This window comes from Procambarus clarkii, chromosome 37 (assembly GCF_040958095.1).
Source record: "Procambarus clarkii isolate CNS0578487 chromosome 37, FALCON_Pclarkii_2.0, whole genome shotgun sequence".
NCBI lineage: Eukaryota > Metazoa > Arthropoda > Malacostraca > Decapoda > Cambaridae > Procambarus > Procambarus clarkii.
The window spans coordinates 39,644,373-39,668,504 of record NC_091186.1 but is presented as its reverse complement, the minus strand read 5'-3'; the positions used below and the strand labels follow the sequence as shown (position 1 = coordinate 39,668,504).

At 50.4% G+C, this 24,132-nt stretch overlaps 1 protein-coding gene across 1 annotated transcript in view; it reads right to left on the bottom strand.

Moving 5' to 3' along the window:
* The window catches only part of LOC123753223 (uncharacterized), a 45,903-nt gene extending 23,595 nt beyond the window's left edge, over positions 1 to 22,308 (bottom strand). Inside the window, exons 1-3 of the mRNA XM_069336964.1 lie at positions 22,288 to 22,308; positions 5,603 to 6,304; positions 4,988 to 5,134 (exon numbers count right to left, since the gene is read on the bottom strand). Coding sequence (XP_069193065.1) covers positions 4,988 to 5,134; positions 5,603 to 6,304; positions 22,288 to 22,308 — 870 coding nt within the window. The remainder of the gene's footprint in view (positions 1 to 4,987; positions 5,135 to 5,602; positions 6,305 to 22,287) is intronic.
* Positions 22,309 to 24,132: the final 1,824 nt, after the last annotated feature.

Below are 24,132 nucleotides of genomic sequence, written 5' to 3'. Positions count from 1 at the left end.
AGGTAGCGAGGCTGGTCCCCCGGTCAGTACAGGTGACCTCTTGTGGCCCAGGTTGATGTCACCAGTTTCCAGTTACCCGATTTATAACCACTGATGCCGCCTCTTGCCACTATTTTATATTTCTAGTGTTCTATATTTATAATATTCACTTCCAACTTATATGTTGTTGTGATACCCGTTCCACATCACTGTTCCACGAATCACCGTTCACTATTTTTTTTTTTCGTTTTTTTTTATCCGTAATACACGCATGTACACAAAGCCTCGTTCACTGGCTCACACGTGGTCTCCCGTTTATTCTCTATTTAACACAAAGTTCTATTGTTAATGACTATTTTCAATTTTCCAGCGGTCACTATGCACTTTGTTATGTCTGTAATCAGTAGTCCACGGCAGTAGTCCTACGAATCCCTGTTAATGTCACGATTTTAACGGAGCGCGCACGGTATGTCTACCCCCTCCCTCGACCTCAACTGATCTTCCTGCTGGACTTGTAGCTTCAGCCCTTCTCAACTGGCATTGGGTAGGTGTTGGACCTGTAGCTCCAGCCTTTCTCTATTGACAGGGGGTTGGTGCTGGACCTGTAGCTCCAGCCCCGCTCTACTGGAAGGGGGGGGGGGGGAGGGGTGCAGGACCTGCAACACCAGCCCCCTCTACTGGCATTGGGTAGGTGCTGGACCTGTAGCTCCAGCCCTTCTCTATTGGCAGGGGTTGATGCTGGACCTGTAGCTCCAGCCCTTCTCTATTGGCAGGGTGTTGGTACTGGACCTGTAGCTCCAGCCCCCCCCCCCTCTACTGGCAGGGGGGTTGGTGCTGGACCTGTAGCTCCAGCCAACCCCCCCCCCCCCCCGCCTACCAGCAGGGGTTTGGTGCTGGACCTGTAGCTCCAGCCCTCCCTCTACTGACAGGGGGTAGGTGCTGGACCTGTAGTTTCAGCCCCCCACTACTGCCAGGGGTTGTTGCTGGACTTGTAGCTCCACCAATCCCTCTACTGACAGGGGGGTTGGTGCTGGATCTGTAGCTTCAGCCCCCCCTTTTACTGGCAGGGGTTGGTGCTAGACCTCTAGCTCCAGACCCCCTCTAGTGGCAGGGGGGGGTGCAGGACCTGCAGCACCAGCCCCCTCTACTGGCAGGGGGTTGGTGCTAGACCTGTAGCTCTAGCCTCCCTCTACTGGCAGGGGGTTGGTGCTGGACCTGTAGCTCGAGCCCCCCCTCTCCTGGAAGGGGGTTGGTGCTGGACCTGTAGCTCCAGCCCCCCTCTACTGGCAAGGGGTTGGTGCTGGACCAGTAGCTCCAGCCCCCCTTTACTGGCAGGGGTTGGTGCTGGACCTGTGGCTCCAGTCCCACCTCTACTGGCAGGGGGTAGGTGCTGGACCTTTAGTTTCAGCCCCCCACTACTGGCAAGGGGTTGGCGCTGAACCTATAGCTCCAGCCCCCCTTCTACTGGCAGGGGGTTGGGGATGGACCTGTTGCTCCAACACCGTTCTACTGGCAGGGGGTTGGTGCTGGACCTGTAGCTCCAGCCCCCCCCCCTCTATTGGCAGGGGGGTTGGTGCTGGACCTGTAGCTCCAGCCACCCCCTCCCCCCCCCCTGCCTACTAGCAGGGGTTTGGTGCTGGACCTGTAGCTCCAGCCCCCTTCTCCTGGCAGGGGATGCTGCTGGACCTTTAGCTCCAGCCCCCCCCCCCCTCTACTGACATGGGGTAGGTGCTGGACCTGAAGTTTCAGCCCCCACTACTGGCAGGGGGTTGGTGCTGGACCTATAGCTCCAGCCCCACTCTACTGGCAGGGGGTTGGTGCTGGACCTGTAGCTCCAGCCCCCCTCTACTGGCAGGGGGTTGGTGCTGGACCTGTAGCTCCAGCCCCTCTCTACTGGCAGGGGGTTGGTGCTGAACCTGTATCCCCAGCCCCTCTCTACTGGCAGGGGGGTTTGTGTTGGACTTGTAGCTCCAGCCCCACTCTACTGGCAGGGGGGGTTGGTGCTGGGCCTGTAGCTCCAGCCCCCCTCTACTGACATGGGGTTGGTGTTGAACTTGGTGTTAACAGTCTCCGTGGTGTAGTGGTAAGACACTCGCCTGGCGTTCCGCAAGCGCTATGTCATGGGTTCGTATCCTGGCCGGGGAGGATTTACTGGGCGCAATTCCTTAACTGTAGCCTCTGTTTAACGCAATAGTAAAATGTGTACTTGGATGAAAAAACGATTCTTCGCGGCTGTGGATCGTATTCCAGGGACCTGCCCGAAACGCTACGCGTACTAGTGGCTGTACAAGAATGTAACAACTCTTGTATATATCTCAAAAAAAAAAAAAAAAAAAATCTTGTAGTTCCAGCCCCCATTTACTGGCAGGGGGTTGATGCTGGGCTTGTAGCTCCAGCCCCACTCTACTGGCAGGGGGTTGGTGCTGGACCTGTAGCTCCAGCCCCCCCCTCTACTGGCAGGGAGGTTGGTGCTGGACCTGAAGATCCAGCCCCCCTCTACTGGCAGGGGGTTGGTGCTGGACCTGTAGCTCCAGCCCCCCTCTACTGGCAGGGGGTTGATGTTGGACCTGTAGCTCCAGCCCCCCTCTACTGGCAGTGGTTGGTGCTGGACCAAGAGCTCCATCCCCCTCTACTGGCAGGGGGTTGGTGCTGGACCTGTATCTCCAGCCCCCCTCCCCCTCTACTGGCAGGGTGTTGGTGCTGGACCTGTAGCTCCAGCCCCCTCTACTGGCAGGGGGTTGGTGCTGGACCTGTAGCTCCAACCCCCCTCTACTGCCAGGGAGGTTAGTGCTGGACCTGTAGCTCCAGCCTTTCTCTACTGGCAGGGGTTTGGAGTTGGATCTGTAGGCCAAGCCCCCTTCTATTTGCAGGGGGGTTGGTGCTGGACCTGCAGCACCAGCCCCACTCTACTGGCAGGGGGTTGGTGCTGGACTTGTAGCTCCAGCCCCTCTACTGACAGGGGGTTGGCGCTGGACTTGTAGCTCCCGCCCCTCTACTGGCAGGGGGTTAGTGCTGGACCTGTAGCTCCAGCCCCCCCTCTACTAGCAGGGACGTTGGTGCTGGATCTGAAGATCCAGCCCTCCTCTACTGGCAGGGGGTTGGTGGTGGACCTGTAGCTCCAGCCCCCCTCTACTGGTAGGGGGTTGGTGCTGGAACTGAAGCTCCAGCCCCCCTCTACTGACAGGGGGTTGGTGGTGGACCTGTAGCTCCAGCCCCCCTCTACTGGTAGGGGGTTGGTGCTGGAACTGAAGCTCCAGCCCCCCTCTACTGACAGGGGGTTGGTGCTGATCCTGTAGCTCCAGCCCCCCTCTACTGGCAGGAAGTTGGTGCTGGACCTGAAGCTCCAGCCCACCTCGACTGGCAGGGGTTTGGTGCTGGACCTGTAGCTCCAGCCCCCTCTACTGGCAGGGGCTAGGTGCGGAACATATTCAATCTAGCCCCCTGTCTACTGGCAGGGGGTTGGTGTTGGACCTGTAGCTCCAACCCCTCCCCCCTTTACTGGCAGGGGGTTGGTCCTGGACTTGTAGCTCCAGCCCTACTTTACTGGCAGGGGGTTAGTGCTGGACCTGTAGCTTCAGCCCCCCACTACTGGCAGGGGGTTGGTGCTGGACCTGTAACTTCAGCCCCCCACTACTGGCCGGGGGTTGGTGCTGGACCTGTAGCTCCAGCCCCCTTTACTAGCAGGGGTTGGTTCTGGACTTGTAGCTCCATCCCCCTTTACTAGCAGGGGGTTGGTGCTGGACTTGTACCTCCAGCCACCCTCTACTGGCAGGGGGTTGGTGCTGATCCTGTAGCTCCAGTCAATCTCTACTGGCAGGGGATGGGTGCTGGAACTGAAGCTCCAGCCCCCCTTTACTGGCAGGGGGTTGGTGCTGGACCTGTAGCTCCAGCCCCCCTCTACTGGCCGGGGGTTGGTGCTGGATATGTAGCTCCAACCCACTCTACTGGCAGGGGGTTGATGCTGGACCTGTAGCTCCAGCCTACCTCTACTGGCAGGGGTTTGGTGCTGAACCTGTAGCTCCAGCCCCCCTCTACTAGCAGGAGGTTGGCGATGGACCTACTGTTCCAGCCCCCTCTACTGGGAAGGAGTTGCTGCTGGACCTGTTGTTCCAGCCCTCCTCTACTAGCAGGAGGTTGGCGATGGACCTACTGTTCCAGCCCCCTCTACTGGGAAGGAGTTGCTGCTGGACCTGTTGTTCCAGCCCCCCTCTACTGGCAGGGAGTGAGGGCTGGACGTGTTTAATCGAGCCTCCTCTCTACTGGCAGGGGGGTTGCTCCTGGACTTGTAGCTCCAGCCCCCCTCTACTGGCAGGGGGTTGGTGCTGAACTTGTAGCTCCAACCCCCCTCTACTGGCTAGGGGGTTGGTCCTGGACCTGTAGCTCCAGCTCCCCTCTAATGGCATTGGATAGGTCCTGGACTTGTAGCTCCAGCTACCCTCTACTGGCAGGGGGTTGGTGCTGGATATGTAAATCCAACCTTCCTCTACTGGCAAGGGGTGGGTGCTGGACCAGTACCTCCAGCCCCCCTCTACTGGCAGGTGGTTGGTGCTGGACCTGTAGCTCCAACCCCCCTCTACTGGCAAGGAGGTTGGTGCTGGCTTTGTTTAGAAGTTTGTTGGCAGTTTGAAGGCATCAGTCTCTTCGAAGCCAGCAGTGGTCTGTTTATTTTCAATGTCCTCCTGGATGCTTCCCTGGTAGGTTGGTGGAGTGTCACCCACTCTCTGTGCCTCTGTGAGGGGGGGGGGCCAGGATCCCGGGTTCAATAGAGGATCACAGGCTTAATCATCACGCAGGACAGAAATGGTTCCCATGTTTCCTTTCACCTGATGTCTGTTCACTTACCAGAAAATATATATCCAGGAGTTAGACAACTATTTTAGATTGTATGTTAAGGAAAGTCGGAAGTAGAACTTGGGGAACCTCGATAAACCTAACAACAAACTTCCTCTCCTCAAAACGCAACTCAATATCTTGTGATATGACCTATGAGAGAAAATAAAAAACTTACTGTTAATTGCTTCTGGGGGATCTGTCCAGTGATTTCCTTAACTTTATTCATGATGCTGGAGGCTGAGTCTCCCAAGTGTACGGGGTCAGCTGTGGCACCTGTCTCTGTGGTCGTCATCTCCAGGGCCTCCCTGATGGTCTCCTGCACCTGTCATTACCAACACAAACATTAATAGTGGAGGCTGAATCTCCCAGGTGTACGGGGTCAGCTGTGGCACCTGTCTCTGTGGTCATCATCTCCAGGGCCTCCCTGATGGTCTCCTGCACCTGTCATTACCAACACAAACATTAATGGTGGAACCTGGACTATAATGAAGCATCAGGCTCTGAGTAAAGTAACAGGACTATAATGAAGCATCTGGCTCTGAGTAAAGTAACTGGTCTATAATGAAGCATCAGGCTCTGAATAAAATAATTTCACAATATAAGTAATGGTGTTTCTCTACACTGACCACAGTGTAGAGAAACACCAAGATGACAGTTGACTTTATTAATAAAAATGTTTCCTATCTATAAAGTCAACTCTCATCTTGATGTGTTTCTATGTCAAAAGTGTTTATACAGAGGCAATACTACACTCAGTTGGGTGAGAACAATGTGACCTTCGGTAGTGTACCTTCACTGAGGTGTGGACAGTGTTGACATCTGGGAAGAGTTCCTGGCACTTCCGGAGCCAATCTTCTACCTTCATCTTGCACCCATCAGCTGTGTCTATGGTTGTGCCAACCTCCTGTGGGGTGTTGACTGTGTCGAGGCTCCCCAACATGGCCTGCAGCTGAGTCTTCCCTTCCTCTCCTTGTGGTGTCATATCTACCACACTGGTATCCTCCAGTTCCAAGAGCTTCATTGCTGACTTGTTCTGCTCTACCAGAGCATAGAGTCTGTCCTGGAGCTGGAGGTGGTGAGTCTTCCAGTCCCCCAGCTGCCCCCGGTACTCCCCCAGCTGGGACAGTACCTCTTCACAGCTAGTAATGAGGCTGCTGATGATGCTCTTCTGCTCCTGCACCAGGGAACGTAATGTCTTACTGATGCCTCTGGCGGGACCTTCATAAGGTTTTGCTGGCACTGCTTCCTCAGTTGTTAGCTGAATATTTTTGAGTTTCCTAACAAAAGCCTCCACAGCATAGCTAATTGGGAACTGAGTAGAGGCTGTGGCAGTGTGCTCGGCACGGCAGCTGGGGCAGGACAGCTGACCATTCTTGATAGCATTGTCAATACACTGGGAGCAGAATGTGTGGCCACACGGCAGATTGCGAGGCCGTAGCTGATTGTCGTCATAATCGTTAAAACACACTGAACATTCCTCTGGCTTGTTATCCTGTGGAAAAGAATATTTGGTTAAACTAGATGTATTTACAACAAAAAAGTAATATTGCAGTACTTTATTTACTAATACAAATTGCATAATATTTATATACATTCTTTGCATTAGCTATTCTAGAGCAGAGTTAATATTACTTACAGATTAACATATTCACACAAGGGCCAATATTTTTTATAAATATATCCCGGAGTATGGGATAATATTTTTTGTTAACATATTGCAGCAGCAGGGCTGCCTGTAAGCCGTACCCGGGAGTACAGACTAACACTACCTGTCCTTACTTTCTTATGAATAATGGAAGGAAATGTATGTATCATATATGATAATTGGGGAAGGGTCAAGTATTCTTAGTCTAAGTTGGACAATAAGTGCACTGGGGTTAAATCTTCACACATGGGCTTTATTGAACTCTGGATTATTCTACACTTATTACTATGGGAACACACGATTACGTTTCTGGATTGTTGAGATTGAGTGATACTCTTCACCAAACATGATGGATGAATTGATTATTGGTCCAGCATGGTCCAATAGTAGCATGGATTTTTACAATATAAGGTCTCTACACTTAATCACTTTACTAACGGGGACCAAGGTTGATGGAGTTTAAACCACGTGTTACAGTACTCCTTAACCTCTGCACGCCTGGTTTCGACAAAAACTTTTTAGTGCAATTTTCAAGGACATATTTTTGTTGTTTTTATAAATGTCCAGGTAAAGTTAATGTCAAAAAGTTTCCAAACTCAACTATTTCCATTTCAAAACACAAAGTAATGAAAACATTAAAAAACATTAAAATATAGCCTAATTAGAAAAAATAACAATTCTCAGAGTGCCTAAAGGCGCTTTGCGCAGTGCAGTGGTTAAAGTGGGTGAATGAGCCTAAAATAACACAAGACACACAGGGTTCTACAAACACACATTCCTATCCCTAAACTAACAAAGAAAAAAGCACTAGTACAGTTAATGCACTTATCATTACTGTAGAAGACCACCCAAGCGTCGCATTGACGTCTACTGGACACTGGAGTAGTCGCAAGTGGACAACTTGCTGCCGCTCTCCACTCTGTGTGCACTCGCTTGGTTCCAATAATGTTTCACACAAAACTCATATCCCAAAATTGGTCATTTGTATGTCTTATAGAGTTCCAGACTGTTTTCATCATTTAACGCTGCTGTTTCTATATATATATTTTCAACCAGTGAATGTCTTAAATAAGTGTTTCCTATACTATTCCATTGCTTTGGGGAGGATATATAATTAATAATAATAATAATTTTCCTTTGTAAGTCACTGTGCTCCACATATGCAGAACTGACTATTGTACCGGCAGAAATCATAAATTCATGATTGTCCTGCCCTTCAAGAAGACCTGAACAAAATAAGTGTATGAGCACCACTTGGCAAATGGAATTTAATGTGAACAAATGCCATGTTATGGAATGTGGAATAGGAGAACATAGACCCCACACAACCTATAAACTATATAATTACCTAAGTGTAGTTACAGGATGAGAGCTATGCTCATGATGTCCCATCTTCCCAGCACTGTCATATAACGCTTTGAAATTACTGACGCTTTTGGCCTCCACCACCTTCTCACCTAACTTGTTCCAACCGTCTACCACACTTGTTTGTTGTTACGAACCCGGATCCAGCGTCCGAGCCTGGAGCAGTGACAAACACGCCATCTGTGGGTCAGCTCCCGAAACCCCCGCCAAACGAACGACGACACCTAGTGAGGACAGCGTGTACTGACCTCGAGGACCAGTTTCTAGTCTGGTTCAGCGCTCAACACCGCCGCTCCTGACCTCTGGTGAGGTGGTGCTCCGACGACAGCGCCATCTATGGAGTGGATATGTCGGGCGTTTGTATCTGGGCCTGTGAGTGTGGTGTATTAGTGTCCCAGTTATTGATGACGTGTCTGCTTACAGAGCCGACCTGGGACCACTGTGTTGAAGGTGAAGTGAGTCTACCCGAGGCAGCCAGTCTCCATACTGTGAAGTTAGCTGCCGCTGTTGTGGCGTCGTCCCCCCGGAAGAACACTGTGGTGTGTTAAGCCTGCCAGTGGAGTGGCAGTGGAAGGATTTACCCGGGACCGACGGTTGGAGACGATAATCCACTGGGGTATTGAGGACAGGAGGGTGATTGGTGATATCACACGAGACTCCTGTCTAGGGCGTACCCCTTTTATCGTTCGTGGAGTGGCCGTACCAGCCTTGGTGGCTCAGTACCTGCCAGCAGACCTGCTGGACGTGTGGTTGACAGCCTCCACGACGGTGCCCCCAGTGGACCTGTGTTGTGGCTGACCTGTGGCCAGGGTAGGCTCGGCGTTCTCAGAGGACACGAAGAAAGCACCGCGGACTCAGCACCTAGCTCCGAGGATCCATAGTCTCCAGCAGAAGACTACAGTGTTGATCCCCTTTGTAAAGTGTTAATACCCCTCCCCCTTGTGTACGTTTTACTTTTATATATTTAAATGGTGATGGTGAACATTATATAATATTAAGTTCTTAACTTTCTTTCCCTACTCCCTTTTAAGTTACTTGCGTCACGGATCTCATCCCTTGATAGCCACTACTGGCTTGGGAACGGATACCTATATCTTCCTCTAACAACATCAGAGCAAGAACCCCGTTGCGTTCCGAGAGGGCCGTAACATAATTGGCATCCCCAGCGGGATCCGTCCCCTTGTTAAGTATGTTTGACAGGGGTGGTGAAGTGGCGTAATCCCTGTATATAATTCCCCCTGTGTGTGACGATTGTGACGTTATACGTCCTGTGCGGTGCTCAGAGTGACTAAGTGCGATATTGTGCAGTGCGGTGCTCGCTGTGATTAAGCGATTAAGTGCAATATTGACTAGTGCGGTGCTCAGTGATTCAGTGCAATATTGTAGAGCGAAGTGTTCGCTTGGACTCAGTGCAATATTGGGTAGTGCGGTGCCCGAAGTGATTACGTGCAATATTGGCAAGTGCAGTGTTTGGTGCAATATTGGCGTAGAACAGTGCTCGGTGTGTTAAGTGCTAACGTGTAAGCAGGGTGTTAAGTGCAAAGTGTTCCATCTGTGACAATGGCAGACAAAGCTACCATCGATGATCTGGACGATGTTCAGGCTTTTCTGAACAGAGTGGACTGTCTTGCCAGATTAAAGTATCTGAGCAAACCGGAACTTGTACTAGTGAGCGCCTACCTGGAGATCAAGATCCGTGCCAGTGATTCCCGTGTGGAGATCTTGTCCAAGGTTCACCGGCACCTGAAGGCAGAAGGGAAACAGGAAGGCGGAGCTCCTAGTACAAAGGAAGGTGAGGAAATAGCTTCCACGGAAAAGGAAGAAAAGGGCAGCGACGTTGATAGTGATGCAGGTGAGCTTAATATCAGCTTCCTAACAGTCAAAATGCGTGCCCTAGAGATCAATCGCGAGATAGAGTGGAAGAAGTTAGAATTAGAACGAGAATTAAAAGATAAAGAAATGGAGATGAAAGAAAAGGAATTGGCGATGAGGCGTCTAGAATTAGAAGAGAAACGAGAGAGAGAAGAACGAGAAAGAGAAGAGAGACGAGAGAGAGAAGAACGAGAAAGAGAGAGAGAAGAACGAGAAAGAGAAGAAAAAGAAAGACAGAGACAACATGAACTAGAAGTATTACGATTAGGCGCTGGACAGAGACAAGCTGGAGTAAGCGGTTTCGATCCGGTAAGGAATATCAAAATGGTCCCCAAATTCAACGAGAGAGAAGTTTCGAAGTTCTTCGCAGCCTTCGAGAAAGTCGCTGCCTCTTTGGAGTGGCCAAGGGAGAATTGGGCCATCATGATACAGTCAGTTTTGACTGGGAAGGCCCAAATCGCCTACTCTACATTATCCCTTGACGACTCCGTCGATTACGATATGGTGAAGAAAGTGGTGCTCATGGCGTACCAATTGGTACCTGAGGCATATAGGCAAAAGTTCAGAAACCTGAAGAAGACCTCAGAGCACACTTTCACAGAGTTCGCCACGATCAAGGAGCGACTTTTCCAGGAATGGTGTGCCTCTCGGAAGGTGGAGACCAGGGAAGACCTCGAACAGCTGATTCTGCTCGAGGACTTCAAGGATTGTTTGTCTGGAGACCTCAAGACGTACTTAGAGGAACAGCAGGTGGAGACCTTGAGTGCAGCAGCCACCATGGCTGAAGAGTACATCCTGACTCATAGGCCGTCTGCTAAGTACGTCCCAAGGAATTACCAGCGCCGGTTTGACAGACCTCATGATGAAGAAGAAAGACCCGTCCCACAAAGTGCTAAGAAGACGCCCCCAAGTAGCCCCCGAAGAACAAGTCCTAGCAGTCCAAAACACCGGAGCCCGAGGAGGAATATGGTGTGCTGGACTTGTGGGCAGAAAGGGCATATAGCTGCTAGGTGCCGAGGCAGAAGAGGTGGCAGCGCACGAAGGGAGGTGATGTTGATGAGCTGTGGAACATCACCAGCAGGAAGCCAGTCGACAACGACGCAGGAAGAACCCAGATTGTTTTCCCCTCACACTTCAGGCGGGTATGTATCGAGTGATCATAATGGTACATCAGTTGTAGTGCTCAGAGATAGTGGAGCAGCCCAGTCCCTGATCGTGAAGAGCTCGTTACCCGAGGGAGTGAGTGTGGATGGGAGACCAGAGGTTATCCTGGTTGGGTTTCCGAGAACGCAGTATATCGCCCCCTTAGTGCCAGTACATCTCGACTCGCCTTATTTCAGCGGCACATGTGCGTTGGCAGTAGTCGATACCCTCCCTGTGGCTGGGATTGACGTGGTACTAGCCAACGACTTGGTGACCGATTGGAGCACCAATCATCCCAAGGTTGCGGACGAGTCTACCGGAACAGCACGGTCTGAGGTAACAGGCAATGGTAATGTCCAGGTAAAGACAGACCCGGATGTAAACATGTTTAATTTGTCCTCTCACCCGCAGATCGAAGATATTCTAGCAGTGTCTCCTGATTCTCTCGACGAGGAACATGAAGTTAAGATGGCAGAAGTACCTGAGCTAGAAGAGAGGCCTTGTGTGCAGACACCCACGGATACCAACGAGTCTGGAGCGAAGGCTGAGGTGTGCTTGCGGTATGGCAAGTTGCAGCGTGTAGTGGACCAGCCAGAGATTCCCCAGACGTCAGAGGTATGTGAGGTGTGTTCAAAAGGTCTAGTGCCCTCTTTGGTCCAAGCCAGGCTAGTGAATGGTGCCGGCTATGGACATGACAAGCTCAGGAAACTTATCCCTCAATTGGCCTCATGTTTCTTAGCGATATTTTGTTTTATTCTCCTATGTATTCTATGTGCTCTCAGTGAGGACCGGTGGACGACCCGACGAATGATGGCTCCCATGAACATCGAGAAGAGGTCCCAGGGATTGGAGATTTGTTCTGCAAGTGTTGCAGTTGAAGAAGGGACCTGGGAGGTAATAGATGATACAGGAGGTACGATATGTGATAATATGAGTGACTGTTTCCGACAGGTTGACACCCCCCGCGTGACTGCTGAGCCTCAACACAGCGTTATACGGAACGTTGGTCGACCTGACGGGGGCAGAGCGAATGCCATCTTCGGTGAGCAAGCAGCCCTGTTGGAACTAGGTGTGGGCCTAGTAGAGGAGTGTATAGTAAGTACTGACTTGCCCATTGTCGCTATCACTCTGAATTATCAGACCCCTGTATTCCAGGTTCCTGTCTCCCTGACGGACCATCGGACTGGCACCAGAAATGCCGTCTGTGGTCAGCCATCATCGGTGCCACGACATAGGAAAGTGTCGAGTCACCCCAGATCGCGTCGAAACCAATCCGTACTCGAGAGATGTGAGATGACGCCCCTGCTTGACATCGCAGTGGAGACGTGGAAGATTACGTCAGGCAGATCATTGCCTTCTATCTGCAAGTTCCCGTTGTGCCGGAAATGGCTAGTAGAAAAGTTCTGTGGACAAGACAGCCTCATCACTCCAGTTCATAGTATAAGTAAGTCCGTTTGGAGTTGTGTCGTCGTACTAATTTGGTTTGTGTTTCTTTTTATAGAACCCCGAACCAAATTCTTTTTGGTGGGGAGGTGTTACGAACCCGGATCCAGCGTCCGAGCCTGGAGCAGTGACAAACACGCCATCTGTGGGTCAGCTCCCGAAACCCCCGCCAAACGAACGACGACACCTAGTGAGGACAGCGTGTACTGACCTCGAGGACCAGTTTCTAGTCTGGTTCAGCGCTCAACACCGCCGCTCCTGACCTCTGGTGAGGTGGTGCTCCGACGACAGCGCCATCTATGGAGTGGATATGTCGGGCGTTTGTATCTGGGCCTGTGAGTGTGGTGTATTAGTGTCCCAGTTATTGATGACGTGTCTGCTTACAGAGCCGACCTGGGACCACTGTGTTGAAGGTGAAGTGAGTCTACCCGAGGCAGCCAGTCTCCATACTGTGAAGTTAGCTGCCGCTGTTGTGGCGTCGTCCCCCCGGAAGAACACTGTGGTGTGTTAAGCCTGCCAGTGGAGTGGCAGTGGAAGGATTTACCCGGGACCGACGGTTGGAGACGATAATCCACTGGGGTATTGAGGACAGGAGGGTGATTGGTGATATCACACGAGACTCCTGTCTAGGGCGTACCCCTTTTATCGTTCGTGGAGTGGCCGTACCAGCCTTGGTGGCTCAGTACCTGCCAGCAGACCTGCTGGACGTGTGGTTGACGGCCTCCACGACGGTGCCCCCAGTGGACCTGTGTTGTGGCTGACCTGTGGCCAGGGTAGGCTCGGCGTTCTCAGAGGACACGTCTTGAGGCCACGAAGAAAGCACCGCGGACTCAGCACCTAGCTCCGAGGATCCATAGTCTCCAGCAGAAGACTACAGTGTTGATCCCCTTTGTAAAGTGTTAATACCCCTCCCCCTTGTGTACGTTTTACTTTTATATATTTAAATGGTGATGGTGAACATTATATAATATTAAGTTCTTAACTTTCTTTCCCTACTCCCTTTTAAGTTACTTGCGTCACGGATCTCATCCCTTGATAGCCACTACTGGCTTGGGAACGGATACCTATATCTTCCTCTAACAACATCAGAGCAAGAACCCCGTTGCGTCCCGAGAGGGCCGTAACATTTGTGAAAGTGAATTTTCTTATTCACTTCTTAAAAAAAAAAAAAAAAAAAAAAAAATTCCCCCTCCCCTTCCGGCCCGTTGGCGTCGTGAGGGGGCTTGGTGGACGGCTGCCGGAGTGTGATGCTCCGTTGGGCAGTCCTCTGTCCTTTTCTGGCCTTGCACTCCTGCTGCTGTCTTCTCCAATTGTGCCGGATCGCTTTTCCTTTTCCTTATGTTTCGTTTTTCTCCCCCCTCTTCTCCTATCTGCTTGTCGTTTCCTGCCGACCTTTTGCTTGTTTTGGATTATTTCTTTGGACTTCTTCTATTTTGACGCCCGGGTGCTTGAGGAGGCATACTCTTGCACCCGTAGAACTGTAGTACCCGACGTCTCGAGCGAGGGGAACCTTTTATTGTCAATCCCCCTTTCGTCGCTGAATCCGATCTCGACGGACTGACGGTTCTTAAGGTGGCGTTTGTGGGGCGTATACTCACGACGCACCCCTAGGGGGCCCCGGCATGATCGGCGATAGCTTCCTGTTGGGTGTCCTGCCTCTAATTGTGGCTCCATGGTGGGTATGGGGGCACATTCGTGGATGAATTTGTCACTTTTCGTCTCTATGTCGTTGAATGTTTCCGTTGTACCCTCTCAGGGTCGTGGGGTGGGCGACCAAGCCCCCGAGTCGGCCTGTATTGGAAGACCAGGCTCTGTAGCTCCCGCTGCGTTGGGCCCCGACCTTGCTCCTCCTTTGACCGTCCTGACTTCTTACCCCAGCTTCCCTCCCTCCTCTGAGGTTGGGTCGAGCCTCCAGCCCCCGGTGGTGACCACTTCGTCCCCTGGTGTGGCTAAGTCTTTCGTTGTGACTACTGCGCCTTTTGACCCCTCTCTCTCTAGGGGTTCTCAACGCCGTTCGCGCCCCAACTGCACTCGCTCGATTCCTTCCCGTGCTGATGCGTATCAGGCCTTGTTTGGTCCTGCTTCATGGGCCAAATACTTTGATCTCCTCCCTCTTGATTCTGCGCCTCCTGACGATTTCTCCCTCCATCGGCATCTTGTAGATTCCGTGGATGCGTGTGTTACTTTCAACCCCACTCGTCTCGGTACACGTGTCGTTGCTGCTCCTTCTCAGAATGCGGCTTCCCGCTTGGCTGCCTTATCTTGCCTTGGCGAGATCCCTGTTCGGGTCTCCAAGAACGTTCAGATGAATTCCAGTGTTGGCACTATTCTCCTCCCACCCCATGTTGCAACCGGTGTTCGGAATCTGCAGGATTGCCACGATGATATTCGGCATATCCTTGATGCCCAAGGCCATTCTGTCCTCCAGGTTGACTCGTTTACTCGTCCCCCTCGTGGTCGTCGCCGTCAACCCCTTCGCGTTGTGAAGATCACCTTTGATGGTAGGACCCTTCCATCCTCTGTCATTCTTGCTGGTGCTAGGTGCTCTGTCCAGGAGTATATTCCTTCTCCTCGACTTTGTAATAAGTGCTGGAGGTTTGGGCATGGTGCCCTCCGCTGCTCTGGGACTGTCTCTCTCTGTCCTTTGTGTGGGAGTGAAGGTCACTCTAAGTCGGAGTGCACTTCTCCCCAAGCTTGCTGCCTCAACTGCGGTGAGGCCCATCCTACGTTCTCCCGTGCCTGTGTCCATTACAAGCTTGAGGCGGCCGTCCTTAACCTGAAGCACCGGGAGCGTTTGTCTTTTCCTGAGGCGAGGCGCCAGGTTCGCCGGCTCCCGCCTTATACTAACATCTCTTATGCTCGCGTGTTGCGCTCTTCCTCTCCTCGTCCTTCCCCCCTTCCTCAGACTCTCAACCGTTTCCGGGCCTTGGACCCTGATACGCCCACTGCCCCCTCCTCTGTTCCTTTGAGTTCTTTCCCGAGGGGTCCCCCTCCTGGTCCTCTGTCTGGGGTTCCCCTTCTTTCAACCCAGTCTGTCATGTCTCCTGTGTCTTCTTCCTCGTCCCCCTCCGATCCTCCTTCCCATCCTCTTCCTCCATCTATCGGCTCTCCCCGCCGCCTGTCGGTGCAGGCGGATGTCCATCTCTCTCCTAACGGCCGTCGTGTGTGCTCTCGTTCGGCTTCTCCTGTTGAGACACTGGAATCCGTTGCCCGGTACGTAGTTGCTGGGACACCTGTCTCTTTAAGTCAGAAGCGTAAGCCTGGCTCCTCTCCTTCCTCTTCCCCGGCGGGTAAGAAGGCTTCGCTTTCTTCCTTAGCTCCTGCTTCTGGCTCTGTTGCTCCTTCCCCTCCCGTTTCAGTGGTTGCGCCCCCTGTTCCTGCTATGGAGGTTTCTTTGGCCCCTGCTTCCCTTTCGGTTGCTGCTCTTGCTGGGGTGCGGTCCCCTCTTCCTACTGCTGTCCTTGACTGCTCCTCTCCGTTGTCTCCTCTTCTTCCTCCTCCTCCTCCGGACCCCGCCCGCCCACCTCTGATCTGTTCTCCCGTTTCCTTCCCTCCGTCTTTGCTCAGTTTACCCATGCCCCCTAACCCTGACTTTGCTGACCCTGATCCCGACCCTGATATTCTTTAACGTGCTCTGTTGCTCTTTCACCTTTGTTTCTTCCTTGTTCTCTGTTTTTGTCCTTTCTCTTCTCGTCGTTGTCCATTCTTCAATGGAACGTTCGAGGTTATTACGCCAATTTCCTCGAACTCCAACTTCTGATTTCGCGGTTTTCGCCCCTTTGTGTCTGTCTCCAGGAGCCAATGCTTGGTGCTCGTCCTGGTCGTTTTCGTGGCTATTCCTTTCTCTCCCCCCCCCCCCCGCCATTCCTGGGGCTTCTAATTCTTCTGCTCTCTTGATTCGTGCAGATGTTCCCTTTGTTCCTTTACTTTTTCCTTCGCCTCTCCATTGTTCTGCTGCTCGTATCTTTGTGGGGAAATGGTACACAGTTTGTTCCATTTATCTCCCCCCGAGTGTCCCGCTCTCTCTTCCTGATTTGAAACACCTCCTAGACTCCTTGCCGGAGCCTGTGCTCCTGCTGGGTGACTTCAATTGTCGTCATTCTCTTTGGGGTGACGTTCTGACGAATACCCGGGGTCGCCTCCTTGAGCCGTTTCTCCTATCTTCTTCCCTGTCTCTTCTGAATTCTGGTGAGCCCACTCATTTGGACTCTCGGACTCGCACCCTTTCTTGTCTTGATCTTTCTCTCTGCTCTTCTTCTCTTTACTTAGATTTCACGTGGCAGGTTCTTGATGACCTCCATGGAAATGATCATTTCCCCATCCTTGTTTCCTTTTTCTCTTTTCGCCCTTCCCTCTCTTTCCCTAGGTGGCAGTTTGCTAAGGCAGACTGGACCCTATTTACCCTCAGTGCTGCTCTCTCTGACCTCTCCCTTCTGCCTCTCTCTCGCGCTCTCCTCCTTTTTCATGACACTGTCTTCAACGCTGCCCTCCGCTCTATTCCTCGCTCTTCCTCTCGGGGTCCACGGAAGTGCGTTCCCTGGTGGAATGCGGACTGTGCTCGGGCTGTTCGCTGTAAGCGTGCAGCCTGGAAGAGGCACCGCCGTAGGCAGACGACCGATTCTTTTCTTTTCTTTCGGAAAGCGAGTGCGGTGGCCCGTAGAGCCATCCGTACGGCTAAACGTGAATGTTGGGCATCTTATGTCTCAACAATTACGTCCGAAACCCCTCTGGCCCAGATCTGGAAGCGTATCCGCAAGATAGCGGGTAAGTTCGTTCCCGATGTTTCACCGGTCCTTCACCTCCATGATACTCTTGTGGCGGACCCGTTGCAGGTCGCTTCCGAACTGGGTTCCCACTTTTCTTCTGTTAGCTCTGGTCTTCATCTTCCCCAATCTTTCCTTCTTCGTAAACCTGTCCTTGAGTCTCGTCCTTTAGATTTCTGCACTCATCTTCAGCTTCCCTATAATGATCCCTTCTCTCTCTCTGAACTTCGTTCTGCCCTGGCCCTCTGCGGTTCTACGGCGGCGGGCTCCGATGGTATTCATTATGAGATGCTTCGCCATCTCCCTCCGAGCACGTCTCAGTATTTACTGAGTCTGTATAATCGGATCTGGGAGTCGTCGTCAGTCCCTGAGGACTGGCTCGATGCCGTTGTCCTCCCTGTTCGCAAACCGGGGTCTCTGGGTACTTCCCCTAAGGACTTTCGCCCTATTGCTCTCACGAGTTGTGTCTGCAAACTCTTTGAACGTATGGTTAACGTTCGTCTGATGTGGTTCCTGGAACACCATCACCTCCTCTCCCCTTCTCAATTTGGTTTCCGCAAGTGCCGCAGCACGACAGATGTCCTGGTGAACTTGGAGGTCTATATTCGTACTGCTTTTGCTGCGAAGACCTCCGTTGTTGCTGTCCTTTTTGACCTGGAAAAGGCTTACGACACCACTTGGCGTTATCATATCCTATCTCAACTTCATTCTTTTGGCCTTCGTGGTCATCTCCCTCTCTTTCTCCGCAGCTTCCTTTCTCGTCGTTCCTTTCGGGTGCGCCTTGGTACCGCTCTCTCTCCCTCTTTTCAGCAATACGAAGGTGTGCCCCAGGGTAGTGTTCTGAGCACTACTCTTTTTCTGGTTGCCCTCAATGGTCTTCTTTCCTCTCTTCCTTCTGGTGTCTTCTCCGCTCTCTATGTCGATGATCTTACCCTTTGTTGTCAGGGTGATGATTCGCCTCTCCTTCAACGCCGGCTTCAACTTGCAATTGATGCCGTGTCGTCTTGGGCCACTGATCATGGCTTCAAGTTCTCTACTTCTAAGACTTGTGCCATGACATTTACGCGGAAACGGGTTGTTCTTCGTCCCTCTTTGTCACTTTATGGTCATCCCCTTGAATACAAAGATTCCGCGAAGCTTTTGGGGTTATTCCTTGACACTCGTTTGTCTTGGTCTCCCCATATCTCTTACCTCCGTGTTGAGTGCTCTAAGGCCCTTACCCTCCTTCGGGTCTTGTCCCATACTTCTTGGGGGGCAGATAGGCGCACTCTCCTTGCTTTACATTCCTCTCTCGTCCTGTCTAAGCTCGATTATGGTTGCCCTGCTTACTCGTCTGCTTCTCCTTCTACTCTTCGCCGTCTTGATGCTTTGCACCATACTGGGTTGCGCCTCAGTTCTGGTGCCTTTCGTTCGACTCCCGTCCTTAGCTTGTATGTTGACACTGGCTTCCTGTCTCTCCAGGACCGCCATGATCGCTACTGTCTTCGCTATCTTGCGCGGTCCTTGCAACATCCTTCCTCTCGCCTCTGTCGTGCTTTAACTTTTACCCCTCCTGCGGTTCCTGTTCCTCTTCACCACCTCCCTCTTTCTGTCCGGTTATCTCGCCTGCAGGATTCTCTTTCCGTTCGTATTTCTGATGTTTCTCCACGTGTTGTTCCTTCTTTGCCCCCGTGGAGGGTCCCTCTTCCGTGGTTTTGTACATCCTTGACCCGTATCACTAAAGCTTTTACCCCTCCTACGGTTCTAAAACGCCTTTTCCTCGAGCACTTTTCTTCTCACTCCCGCTCCGTTTCTGTCTTCACCGATGGGTCTAAGTCAGCGGACGGTGTTGGCTACTCTATTGTTTTTCCTGATCGCACTTATATGTGTCGCTTGCCTCCGGAGACTAGCATCTTTACAGCGGAACTTTATGCTATTCTCTATGCTCTTCGTCTCCTACTTTCTCGTTGTCAGTCTTCCTTTGTAGTTGTTGTTGACTCTCGTAGTGCCCTCATGGCTCTCGGGTCCTTTAATCCAGTTCATCCAGTGGTTGTCGAGATCCAGCATTGGCTGTTTCTCGTTCACAGTAAATTTAAGTCGGTTGAGTTTTGTTGGGTTCCCAGCCATATTGGTGTGTCTTTAAATGAGCGTGCGGATGCTGCCGCCAAGGAAGCTGTCCGCTCTTGTCCCATCTCTCGTAAGGGCATTCCGTATTCCGACTTTTACCCGGTTATCCATTCCTCAGTCCTTACCCGTTGGCAGGCTTCTTGGTTGTCTGTTACTGGTAACAAGCTACGTACTCTTAAATGTTGTGTTTCCTTGTGGCAGTCCTCCTTCCACCGTAACCGGCGGTGGGAAACAGCTCTGGCGAGGTTACGTATTGGCCATACTCGCTTAACCCATGGTCACTTGATGGAGCGCCGCCCTGCTCCTTATTGTCCTAGTTGCATTGTCCCTCTTACGGTCGTGCATGTCCTTCTTGAATGTCCTGACTTCCAGGACGAGCGTATGTCTTGCTTTCCGACCGCCCCTCGCGGTCACCTGTCCCTCGATAGAATTCTTGGTGACTCGGATACTTTTGATATCGTTCGCCTTATGCGTTTTTGTTCTCGTATTGGCATCCTTGGTGATATTTAGCGCCCTCTGATTATTTTGCGTCTTTGATGGTGCTACATAGTCTTCCCAGTTTGGTGCCTTCTTTTGATAATTACTTACTTACTTACTTCTAAAAAAATTAATTTTCTTCGGCTCCTTTGTTTAGTTTAAATCTATGACCTCTTGATCTTGAAGTTTCAGGTCTCAGGAATTTTTGCCTATCAATTTTATCAATTCCCGTTACTATTTTGTACGTAGTGATCATATCGCCTCTTTTTCTTCTATCTTTTAGTTTTGGAATATTTAACCGCATGGCTATATACCATTTGACACCCACAGGCGCATACAAAAAAAAAATCTTTTTTCTTCCTAACCTGTTATTTGTGTTCACTGATCACGGGAAAAATAATAAAACAATCGTAAGTGGCATATATTGCCCGCTATATGGCAGGGAAGTCTGGCAAAAAAACAGCCGCTGACTCAGCGTGCGTCCCAGGCGGTCTGTTGCTTGCCAGCTGTCAGGCCGGAGTTGCCACAAAGAGATAATTACCTAATTACTTCAATGTCTCTGATTGATTTTTCGTAGTTTTTTTGCTGTAATATTATTCAATAGTGTGTAGTGTGATATATTTATATAATAAAATGAGTGAATCATCGCTGTACTCAAAAATATGGTGTGCATATTGTTGATTTAATTATATTCATCAAACAGTGAACAAATACTTTGTCGGTTATTACACTATATACACAGGTTATATATAAGTATCTGCATGTTTTGTTCACCATAACGAACCACTAAGTTGCTATTATGAGTCAAAAAGCAACGAGGAGTGACCGCCGTGTACCAGCCAGCCACTCACGCCCTCCCTCAACACCTCACTCACCCACATTCTCCTCCCACCATACTGTTTTTGCTTTAATTCACTATATACAGACGTTATAAATAAGTATCTACATTCGTGTTCACCATAACGAACCACTAAGTTAGTACGCTGAGTGGCAGTGGCAGCAGCAGCCAGAGGCAGCCCGCCTCTGGCTGCCACTCCCTCCCTCCCTCCCTCCCTCACCTCACCTGACTTGCCACAATTCTCCACCCACCATACTGTTTTTGCTTTTATATACAGACATTACATATAAGTATTTACATGTTTTGTTCACCATAACTGTACATCAAAGCTTGTATGGTAATTAAAGGCACAAAGACGTAGGACCTCACACAATCAGCTGGCTGCCACACCTCAAGGCCAGACGCACTAATATTTCTTCTCCAACAATACTGTTTGTGGTGTTATTACGCTATATACACACATTTTATATAAATATCTACCTGTTTTATTCACCATACTTGTACAAGTAAACTGGTATGGTGCCCAAAGACCATTGTGGTCACCAGTAAACAACATGATATATCGTGCAGACGACGCCACCGCCCTCACCAAAATGGCGGCTCCCAACCAACTCCTCTTGCTGTTTATACCCTCTATACACACATTATATATAAGTATCTACATTTGTATTCACCATAGCAAACCACTAAGCTGGTATGGTGAATGCAGTCAATAAAAGGTGGCCACACACAGTCAGAAGACAACGCCACCACCCTCCCTCCCACAGCATTACTCCACCCTCCATGCAGCACAGCGCTATATATCACCACAATCCTGCTATTATCAGAACCCTGGTCAGTTTTATCAGTCAGGGGTCTTCTGTAATAATATCATCGCTACATAATAGTATGAACAAGTATATTATGGCATTTTTAGGCGATGCTGTGATCACAAGCTGAACAGCAGTGCTGTGAGCTCATGCTGCGTGCGTTAGGCTTGGTAGTTCACTCAATACTGAGGCCCCTAACACCCGGGAATTTGGCCCACGATTTTTAAAAAAAATGGCGTCTGTTTACAAGAGCCCTGATGAAGGTGTGGTGAACCCCGTGTATCCGCGGGCCGTTTAAATCTTGCGTAGTACTCCAAAGCATCATATGATGTGATGCACAATTTTCTTCAAGTTGGTCAAAGCATCATATGATGCGATGCACAATTTGAGGGATATATATATTTTCAACCAGTGAATGTCTTAAACAAGTGTTTCCTATACTATTCCATTGCTTTGGGGAGGATATATAATTATTAATAATAATAATTTTCCTTTGTAAGTCACTGTGCTCCACATGTGCAGAACTGACTATTGTACTGGCAGAAATCATAAATTCATGATTGTCCTGCCCTTCAAGAAGACCTGAACAAAATAAGTGTATGAGCACCACTTGGCAAATGGAATTTAATGTGAACAAATGCCATGTTATGAAATGTGAAATAGGAGAGCATAGACCCCACACAACCTATAAATTATATAATTACCTAAGTGTAGTTACAGGATGAGAGCTATGCTCATGATGTCCCGTCTTCCCAGCACTGTCATATAACGCTTTGAAATTACTGACGCTTTTGTTCTCCACCACCTTCTCACCTAACTTTGTCCTCCACCACCTTCTCACCTAACTTGTTCCAACCGTCTACCCCACTTGTTTGTGAAAGTGAATTTTCTTATTCACTTCTAAAAAATTTAATTTTCTTCAGCACCTTTGTTTAGTTTAAATCTATGACCTCTTGTTCTTGAAGTTCCAGTTCTCAGGAATTTTTGCCTATCAATTTTATCAATTCCCGTTACTATTTTGTACGTAGTGATCATATCGCCTCTTTTTCTTCTATCTTTTAGTTTTGGAATATTTAACCCTTTAACTGCGCAACACGCCTGCAGGCCCACACTTGGGGTGCGCTACGCGCCTCCGGGTATTTATATTTTTCACGTTCGATTTAAAAGTGGCGCGCGGTGACGCGGGTATGGAATGGATGACTGGGATCCCCTGTGATCGTCGGCCATCTTGAAAAAAATTCCCAGCATGCCCCGCGGCCGTGGGGAGCCCCAGTTCCCAAGCAGCAACCATGTCTGACGCATCGTCAACGAGCTCCCACTCCACGGTGACCCTAGGTCATGGAAAACGACTCTTTGAGAAGATTCTCGATATTTTGTACGACGACGGTGCGATGGATGATGACCTGGACTATGATCCAGAGAAAGATCTGACACAGAGGTCTGATACGAGTGAGGAAGAGACGGAAGTGGATGATGCGGCGAGCGTGTACGGTACACGCTCCTCGCTTGGTTTGTCTCACCACCCTGGGTCAACACCGTTATCACCCAGACGCCAGTTTATTCAGTGACAGTACATGTGACGAATCTTTCTCGGGCTTCAGTGACATTGGCTCCGCTACGAGTAGTGTGGACGGCCCGAGTACTAGCAGCGGGGGTGGTACCAGGCGAGGCTTTGCTGTCTTAGTAACACGTCGAGGCAGGTGACAGCATGTCTCACAGCATGACGACAGTGGGCCCTCAACATCAGGAGTTCGTGGTAGGCCTACAGTACGAAAATCTGCCTCAGCTCCAAGCATACCCTCACGCAGCTCCAGCAGCAGCAGCAGATGACGTAGCCGTGATTTTGGTGTTCGTGGTGGTGTTGGCGCCAACACCAAACTCCCTGGTGTACTTGTGTGGGAGGATTGCGCCACATTTGTCCCTCAAATACCAACGTTTGATGATACCGATGTTGGTGTTAAAGCTTTATTCCCGTATACCGGTGATGATATGGCGGACATGGAATATTTCCAGGCATATTTTGACAATGTCTTCATGAGGCATCTTGTGACCGAGACAAACATGTACGCCCACACCCTCATAGACGGCGGCATATTACCTGCCTCATGCCTCACCCGATGGAAGGATACAACAATCGACGAGATGTACGTATTTCTGGCAATATGCATGATGATGATGAAACACTCCGAGAAAGCTGTCATCCAGGACTATTGGAACATAGGCAGCCTTGTTCCATCACCCGATATATGTTGCAGGATAGGTTCCACTTGATTCTCAGGTGCCTGCATTTCGAGAACAATGCAAATGAGGATAGACACGACAGACTGTGGAAGGTACGCAAGGTATTTAGCGACCTGCGAGGGAAGTTCAGGGATTATTTAGTACCTGGACAGAATGTCGTTATCGACGAGTCGCTTGTACTGTTCAAGGGCAGACTGGCATTCAAGCAGTATATCCCTTCCAAGCGGAACCGGTTTGGACTGAAGTTTTTCGTGCTGTGCGACTGTGAGACTGGTATCGTCCTGGACACGATCTTTTATTCTGGTACAGACGTCGACATATATATACCAGCTCAAGATGAACACGGGTTCTCCGGTAGTGTCATAAAAACCCTGATGGAACCGTTGCTGAACAAGGGGCATATACTGTTCACCGACAACTATTACACCAGCCCCCTGTTGACCAGATACCTCCTTGCCCACAACACTGGCGAATGTGGCACTGTGAAGTCCCACAGGAAGGAAATGCCAGTGTTCGGTATAGGTATATCTGTGGGCGAGTGCCAGATGCGCAAGTGTGACAATATGCTGTCAGTGCGGTGGAAGGACAGACGCGAGGTGAATATACTGACGACGACTC